The sequence below is a fragment of the Coregonus clupeaformis genome, chromosome 1, assembly GCF_020615455.1.
Source record: "Coregonus clupeaformis isolate EN_2021a chromosome 1, ASM2061545v1, whole genome shotgun sequence".
Lineage (NCBI taxonomy): Eukaryota > Metazoa > Chordata > Actinopteri > Salmoniformes > Salmonidae > Coregonus > Coregonus clupeaformis.
In genome coordinates this window covers 76732330-76741375 of record NC_059192.1, presented here as the reverse complement: position 1 = coordinate 76741375, position 9046 = coordinate 76732330, and the positions used below count along the sequence as shown (strand labels likewise).

At 43.2% G+C, this 9046-nt stretch overlaps 1 protein-coding gene across 1 annotated transcript; it reads left to right on the top strand.

The window, feature by feature from the left end:
* The first annotated feature begins 5416 nt into the window (after positions 1 to 5416).
* Positions 5417 to 8917, top strand: birc5a (baculoviral IAP repeat containing 5a). Its single transcript, XM_041891399.2, has 4 exons — positions 5417 to 5642; positions 5890 to 5999; positions 7664 to 7781; positions 8679 to 8917. The coding sequence occupies exons 1-4, from the start codon at positions 5535 to 5537 to the stop codon at positions 8769 to 8771; spliced, it is 429 nt and encodes a 142-aa protein (XP_041747333.1). The 5' UTR covers positions 5417 to 5534; the 3' UTR covers positions 8772 to 8917.
* Positions 8918 to 9046: the final 129 nt, after the last annotated feature.

Below are 9046 nucleotides of genomic sequence, written 5' to 3'. Positions count from 1 at the left end.
TCAGAAAAAAAACTTTAGACCTCCACAAGTCTGGTACATCCTTGGGAGCAATTTCCAAACGCCTAAAGGTACCACGTTCATCTGTACAAACAATAGTACGCAAGTATAAACACCATGGGACCACGCAGCCGTCATACCGCTCAGGAAGGAGACGCATTCTGTTTCCTAGAGATGAACGTACTTCGGTGAGAAAAGTGCAAATCAATCCCAGAACAACAGCAAAGGACCTTGTGAAGATGCTGGAGGAAACAGGTACAAAAGTATCTATATCCACAGTAAAACGAGGCCTATATCGACATAACCTGAAAGGCCGCTCAGCAAGGAAGAAGCCACTGCTCAAAAACCGCCATTAAAAAAGCCAGAATACGATTTGCAACTGCACATGGGGACAAAGATCGTACTTTTTGGAGAAATGTCCTCTGGTCTGATGAAACAAAAATAGAACTGTTTGGCCATAATGACCATCGTTATGTTTGGAGGAAAAAGGGGAACGCTTGCAAGCCGAAGAACACCATCCCAACCGTGAAGCATGGGTTGGCAGCATCATGCTGTGGGGGTGCTTTGTTGCACGAGGGACTGGTGCACTTCACAAAATAGATGGCATCATGAGGAAGAAAAATTATGTGGATATATTGAAGCAACATCTCAAGACATCAGTCAGGAAGTTAAAGCTTGGTCACAAATGGGTCTTCCAAATGGACAATGACCCCAAGCATACTTCCAAAGTTGTGGCAAAATGGCTTAAGGACAACAAAGTCAAGGTATTGGAGTGGCCATCACAAAGCCCTGACCTCAATCCTATAGAAAATGTGTGGGCAGAACTGAAAAAGCGTGTGCGAGCAAGGAGGCCTACAAACCTGACTCAGTTACACCAGCTCTGTCACGAGGAATGGGCCAAAATTCACCCAATTTATTGTGGGAAGCTTGTGGAAGGCTACCCGAAACGTTTGACCCAAGTTAAACAATTTAAAGGCAATGCTACCAAATATTAATTGAGTGTATGTAAACTTCTGACCCACTGGGAATGTGGTAAAATAAATAAAAGCTGAAATAAATCACTCTCTACTATTATTCTGACATTTCACATTCTTAAAATAAAGTGGTGATCCTAACTGACCTAAGACAGGGAATTTGTACTAGGATTAAATGTCAGGAATTGTGAAAAACTGAGATTAAATGTATTTGGCTAAGGTGTATGTAAACTTCCCACTTCAACTGTAACTACTATCTACACACTGCTACAAATAGCTATAGAGACCTTAAACCAATTATCTATTGCACCCTCTCCCAATCCTTCCTCTCTTCCACCCCTCTCATTCTCTACTCTGTGGTTTTCCTAATCCTCCCTTTCCATTCTTCCATTCACTTTTTTCCCTTTTTTTACCAATTCTGACTTTTGTAAGCGAGTGACAGTTTTGAGAGATGTGTAATAATGAACTCAGAAAGTCCTCAACTCATCGTAGCCGAGTCATCGTTAGCGGATAGCTTCCTTAGCATCGTAGCATTGTCAAAGGATACTCGCATTAGCAAGCATGATAGGCGGCTGCATCTCAAATGTCACACTATTCCCAATCTAGGGCAGTAGGCCTACTTCGGACCACAGCCACATAGGTTAATGGCTTGCAGTCATAAGTTGGAGCCCTCTATATGGGAAATAAGAGAAATAGGAGTGTGACGGGTGTCATTTGAGATTTGTACAGGGTTTCCCCTGCAAACCAACCTTACAGTAACACGTCAGCTGTAACAAGACTACACGGTCATCTAGAAAGAGTATAGTGCTAGTAATCTACAACGTTTGTTGTTTCATTCCTTTGTAATATTTATTTATTGATTTACTCTTTCTGAAAAGCTTTGAAAAAACGATAATAAAAATTATCTCTGAGATGTGTAAAAGGTATGTTTTGTGTGTGGATAATGTTGTCTTGTTGTCAGTGAAGTGACTATCTTCAAATCAATTGTTTTAATTTTACAGGTACATTATAATGCACACACAACACATATCAAATATACAACAGCCCTTGGTATGTACACATTTGCAAGCATGACTTGACCATTCAACATTAACAGAAATAAATAAATGCTGTTGGGGTACAGAAACAGCAGAGGGAGACAAAAAGTCATTAATTTCTCCTTTACAGGCAAGGTGTTGGAGAGTGAGTGTGGGGTTGTGTATTGAGAACGAAGATGAGGATGAGAGGATTGTATATGAGTGGATGAAGATGTTACGGATGAGGAGCGTATGTGGGATGGTACCAGTGTCAGAGGATGAGGAGCGTATGTGGGATGGTACCAGTGTCAGAGGATGAGGAGCGTATGTGGGATGGTACCAGTGTCAGAGGATGAGGAGCGTATGTGGGATGGTACCAGTGTCAGAGGATGAGGAGCGTATGTGGGATGGTACCAGTGTCAGAGGATGAGGAGCGTATGTGGGATGGTACCAGTGTCAGAGGATGAGGAGCGTATGTGGGATTGTACCGGTGTCAGAGGATGAGGAGCGTATGTGGGATGGTACCAGTGTCAGAGGATGAGGAGCGTATGTGGGATTGTACCGGTGTCAGAGGATGAGGAATGTATGTGGGATGGTACCAGTGTCAGAGGATGAGGAGCGTATGTGGGATGGTACCTGTGTCAGAGGATGAGGAGCGTATATAATAATAATAATATAATATGCCATTTAGCAGACGCTTTTATCCAAAGCGACTTACAGTCATGCGTATGTGGGATGGTACCAGTGTCAGAGGATGAGGAGCGTATGTGGGATGGTACCAGTGTCAGAGGATGAGGAAGGGGTTCTCTCCTTGAGTTGCCGGTAAACGATGAACAGTGTCTTGGTGGTCTGTCCCGTGGTCGTCCCCAGTCCAATGGCTTCTGGGATACGAGCCTCCTGCAGATGCTCAGATAGGGCCTGGCAGGGGGGAGGAAGAGGAGGAGGAAGAGGTAAGGCTATAGACACACTGAGGAACCCTTATGTTACCAGATGTCAACCCTTATGTTACTGTACCTTCTCCACTATGCAATCCGGTTTCCGAGCTGGTCATGGGTGCACCTCAGCCACGCTCAAGGTCCTAAACTATATTATAACCGCGATCGATAATAGACAGTACTGTGCAGCCGTCTTCATCGACCTGGCCAAGGCTTTCGACTCTGTCAACCACCGCATTCTTATTGGCAGACTAAATAGCCTTGGTTTCTCAAATGACTGCCCCGCCTGGTTCACCAACTACTTCTCAGATAGAGTTCAATGTGTCAAATCGGAGGGCCTGTTGTCTGGACCTATGGCAGTCTATGGGGGTGCCACAGGGTTCAATTCTCGGGCCGACTCTTTTCTCTGTGTATATCAATGATGTCGCTCTTGCTGCTGGTGACTCTCTCAGATCCACCTCTCCGCAGACGACACCATTTTGTACACATCTGGCCCTTCATTGGACACTGTGTTAACAAACCTCCAAACGAGCTTCAATGCCATACAACACTCCTTCCGTAGCCTCCAACTGCTCTTAAACACTAGTAAAACTAAATGCATGCTCTTCAATCGAACGCTGCTGGCACCCGTCCACCCGACTAGAATCACTACTCTCGGCGGGTCTGACCTAGAGTATGTGGACAACTACAAATACCTAGGTGTCTGGTTAGACTGTAAACTCTCCTTCCAGACTCACATTAAGCATCTCCAATCCAATCCAAAGTTAAATCTAGAATCGGCTTCCTATTTCGCAACAAAGCCTCCTTCACTCATGCTGCCAAACAAGCCCTCGTAAAACTGACTATCCTACTGATCCTTGACTTCGGCGATGTCATTTACAAAATAGCCTCCAACACTCTACTAAGCAAATTGGATGTAGTCTATCCAGCAAATTGGATGTAGTCTATCACAGTGCCACCCGTTTTGTCACAAAAGCCCCATATACTACCCACCACTGTGACCTGTACACTCTTGTTGGCTGGTCCTCACTACATATTCGTCGCCAAACCCACTGGCTCCAGGTCATCTATAAATCACTGCTAGACAAATCCCCACCTTATCTTAGCTCATTGGTCACCATAGCAACAGCCACCCGTAGTATGCACTCCAGCAGGTATATCTCACTGGTCATCCCCAAAGCCAACACCTCCGTTGGCCGCCATTCCTTCCAGTTCTCTGCTGCCAATGACTGGAACGAACTGCAAAAATCTCTGAAGCTGGAGACTCTTATCTCCCTCACTAACTTTAAGCATCAGTTGTCAGAGCACCTTACCGATCACTGCACCTGTACACAGCCCATCTGAAATTAGCCCACCCAACTACCTCATCCCCATATTGTTATTTATTTTGCTCATTTGCACCCCAGTATCTCTATTTGCACATCTTCTCTTGCACATCTATCATTCCAGTGTTAATACTAAATTAAATTATTTTGCACTATGGCCTATTTATTGCCTTACCTCCATAACTTGCTACATTTGCATACACTGTATATATATTTTCTGTTGTATTTTTGACTTTATGTTTTGTTTACCCCATATGTAACTATGTGTTGTTGTTTTTAATCGCACTGCTTTGCTTTATCTTGGCCAGGTCGCAGTTGTAAATGAGAACTTGTTCTCAACTGGCTTACCTGGTTAAATAAAGGTTAAATAAAAAAAATTTGAGGCCCCAAAAGTTGGTTGTAAGCCTGGTCTCACCTGTGCCCGCTGTAGGGCCTGTCTCAAGCCCAGTCCCTGGGTTCCGGGAAAAAAAAAAGGTTCCGATAAAATCAATAATCAGTTCACCTGCTATTCACCTCAGTGTTCATCAATAATCAGTTCACCTGCTATTCACCTCAGTGTTAATCAATAATCAGTTCCTTGTCATTTTTTACCTGCTGCTATTCAGGTCAGTGTTCATCAATAATCCGTTAATTGTATTACCTATTCACCTCAGTGTTTATCATAATCAGTTCACCTGCTATTCACCCAAGTGTAAACAGCGTTCATCAATAATCAGTTCCTTGTCACCTTTAGTAAATTGAAGTGGGCAAAGTTTTTGGTTTGAGATTCAGCCTACCGTCAGTTTCAGCTCTTGTGTTGAAGTCGTACACCTCCTCGCGCCCAGTACAAATCAACACATCTGCTCCAGACCAGCATCCGAACTCAGCCCAAGTCTCAAAAGCACATCTAGCCTCCATAGCCGAGAACTGGAAAAAAATAACTGGCCAGAGCCAAGGAAGATTCTGGTAGCAGTACGACACTTTTCAAGTAACTTATTTTCTACATAGTTATGCCCATAATAACTATTTGTAGGTAGTTTAGGTGCTGTAGCTTGCTTGAAAATGCATCAGCCAGTTATTAACGGTGCAAAAAACGCGAACATTTCTGACCAATCAGCGTTCAAAACTACATTACCCAAGCACTAAGACCGACCTATAACCTCATGACGCGCCTAGCCACCCACCAATCATAACATCGCAGGCAAACGTCCGCCAAAATTTCAAAACCATTTTTGTTCGCTTCGTGTGTAGATATCGTGAGCTTTTTTGTTTTTAGCTAGCTATTTTAAACTCTTGGTTGAAAGCGTTATGAATCCCTTTAGTGAAGACCATACAAAAATGTACTTTTATGAAACCAGATTGAATACCTACGTGGGGTGGCCGTTCGAAGAGGGGTGCGCTTGCACTCCAGAGAACGTAAGTGTCTAGCATTGCGAACGTAGTTAACTAGCTAGCAAAACAAACTGGCTAACGTTAACTAGCTCGACCATGACTTTCAGAAATGCACGTAGTAACTAGCTAACTGCACAAAGTTGTCCATTATTTGGTGATAAACTTTTATCTCAGTTAGGTTACACTAAATTATGCTATTGTTTCACTCTGGTCTAATCTACTAGCGATAACGTTACCACCATTAACGTTACTTCCCTGCTGTGCATTCCAGATGGCCAAAGCTGGATTCATCCACACCCCAACAGAGAACAGCCCGGACATAGCCAAGTGCTTCTTCTGTCTCAAAGAACTGGAGGGTTGGGAGCCAGACGATGACCCAGAGTGAGTTGTAGGACAATGTTCATGGCTAAAGAAGCCTAGATTGGTTATTTGTCATTTTATTATTATTTACTAGCCTCCTCGCATGGCAAGGGTTTAAGCTAATTAGCTAGCTACTACCCCATGCATAGACGCTAACTGCCTTTAGCGCCTAATGATGAAGATATCTTCTTCCAGGGCTTTTCTTAAGAGCCCCGACGCTCGGTCTGAAAGTGAACACGCATCGCTTGCGGTACGTCTTTGCGAACGTAGTTCACTTTCATATCAGCGAGAGATTATTTTCCGAAAACAAAAGGTTAAATTACTATACACCTTCTAGGGTTAGCGTTCCCACAAGGCCATATCTCCATTACAGCGCTTTCGGAAGCCAGATTGGAAGAAAGAGGCGACCACCTTTACTAATAAGCCATCTAGTGTACTCCGAACACCTGTGTGTAACAAAAATGTCTCCGCTAAAATCTCAAATCCGTTTTCATTTAGGAGCCTGCTCAGATAAGGTATTGGTGATCTCCTTTATCTCCCTGTTATACATCTTGGGATGGCCAGTTTGTTGAGTTCCTTTAATGACGACCTGTGAGCTCCTCCGGGCAGGGGTAACCAGGCCCTGAAGTTGGTCTTTAGCAGCTTTCTGGCAAAGTCAAGGCACAGTTTAGTGTGTCTGTCAGATAGGGTTCACAAGCTGAGGGGACGGAGTGCCTCTGTGTACCCTGAGTACCTCTGGCCAAGGATGATCTTACAGGCTGTTTCTGTGTGCGTTTCGGCCTGGTCTGTAGGCAGAGAACTGCCAGTACAGGGTGCATATAGCCACATTTCTTCAGACACTGCAGAGCAAACAGCTTCCTATTGGCAGATGTCCGCATGTGGTCCACTTGACTGTCCTATTGTAAGTTGTTCTGGATGGTGACCCCCAGGACTCTGACTGTCAGACTTCCAGGGTGTTCCGGTCAATGGAGAGAGTCGGCAGTTGAGAATTGGCTGTTTTGGCTGCCAGAGCCAGTTTACCTCTGAAAATAACACAAGGTCCTTAGACCCCGACCTTAAGGAGTAATGGCAGCGTGCCTACGCTCATTAAGAGTACATTCTTGGGCTAGCTAGCTACATACTCTGAAGAGGTTTGTGTGTAACTACAAGGTTGCTTGTTAAAGCCTGCTTCATCAACTGGTGATGGCTAGGTAACACTAACATACTGTCTGAGATATAGCAATACAATCATTTGAGAAGGGTCCTTTTTAGGACCTGTGCGAGACAGAATGTTGATTAAAATAAAAAAAAATTGAACTCTACTGGTTGTCTAGTGGGTTATTTGTGTAGCTGGAAATTGTAGATAAAATGTCACCTGAAGCATGCGCAAAACCATGTAAACATGCACGGCCTCGGCTGGTATGCATGCATCGCGTGCATGTATTTACATGTTCGCATGCCTCAGGTGCTAGAAATCTGAACACACTACCACCTAGCTATCACCAGATAATGAATCGGGCTACCGGTAGTGAATGTTTAGCCTCTGCCCAGTGAGTGAAGACCTGGGAGCCGAGGCTAGTTCAATCTCTGTTCTTGCTGTTCCTCTTCAATTGCTACACTAGAAACGGGATACAATTTAGTATTGTTGTTTCTATTGATCCCATTGCTAATGTTTTCTTCTCATCATGGCATGACTCTTGTTTCAGGAAGGAGCATAAGTCCCATTCACCCAGCTGCAACTTCATCTCCCTGAAGAAGAGCGTGAACGACCTGACTGTGGAAGAGTTCCTCAAACTCCAGAAAGAGAAGCAGAAATTCCACATTGTAAGTTGAGCTAGGACTAGGTCTTTGGAAATCCCAATATTAATATTGTCAATGGGTATAATTATGTTAACTAAGTAGGTTTAGTGCTCCTCCTATTGTGTGATTTTACTGTATATGGGTAGAACAAGAATATCAACAACTACATATTCTATTAACTTTAATTTAATCAGGGGAGCCCAATTGAGACCAGGGTCTCATTTTCAATGGTGCCCTGAGGACATCAAATAAAATATTAAACTACAAGATACAATAACAAGTACATTAGAACATCAAAGGCATCATAAACAAATGATTAAAGTCAATCAAAACAATTGCACACCTTGGTGAACTAATTTATCAGGGTTTTAAACTGCCCTAGTGGCACCAGGGAATCCAAATGTAGTGAATTTTGTAAGTTATTGCAAAAATGTGGAGCGTTAAAACTAAAAGCGGATTTACCTAGTTTGGTGGAGACCCGAGGTATCTCAAGAGTTAACCAACCCTCTGAACAGGTTTGGTATCATGTTTTTTTATACTTTAACAACAAAGTTAGGTAAGTCGGAAGCTTGTATAGTAGAGCTTTGTAAAAAAAAAAAAGGAAGGAAGTGATCTACAGGACTTTAATGAGGACCAGCCAACCTTTTGATGCAGTGATGCGCATTAAAACTAACAGGAGTACATATAGTTTAGATGCAGATAAAACACTCAATCCCAGGTCTCCACTAGTGCTGAGAATCTTATGTGAAAATAATAATGCAGCAGACCATGCATCAGGTGACGTTGCGGTCAAATGTCTCTTATAAATACAGGCATATCGCTGAGTGGAAAATACAGGTAGACTGTATCTGGGAGAAACGTGTGTGTGTGGAAAGTTATGATGAACACCAGATTGAAATGTTTTCTATTTTCCACTCACAGAAAAAGGCATGCAATGAGGCCATCACTAAGTTTGAGGAGGCGGCAAAAAGCAGAAGAGGTGAGATCATCAAGACTGCCATGGATGAAGAGTGATGGGGAAGAGACTGTGGACCTGTTTGAGTACTTTACAAATGTTTTTCTGCTCGAGTAATCACTGGTAGTGCAGTAGCCTAGTGTACATATTCTGTCTCTCAGCATTAGGTAGGTGTGTTATTATCAATAAATATTTTATTTCCCAATTTGACTCATGTTCTATTTGTCATATATTGTGTTCATTTGATATAAGATTATATAAACTGGGTATGTGAGGATCTACTGGTAAACCTGCTAACATATTGCGGGGTAGGGAAGCTAACCCGGGTCGCTGG

Coding starts and splice junctions, on each gene's coding strand:
- birc5a (XM_041891399.2), top strand. CDS start 5,535: ATGAATCCCTTTAGTGAAGACCATACAAAAATGTACTTTTATGAAACC. Junction 5,643..5,889: donor GCGCTTGCACTCCAGAGAAC/GTAAGTGTCTAG, acceptor TGTGCATTCCAG/ATGGCCAAAGCTGGATTCAT. Junction 7,782..8,678: donor AGAAGCAGAAATTCCACATT/GTAAGTTGAGCT, acceptor TTCCACTCACAG/AAAAAGGCATGCAATGAGGC.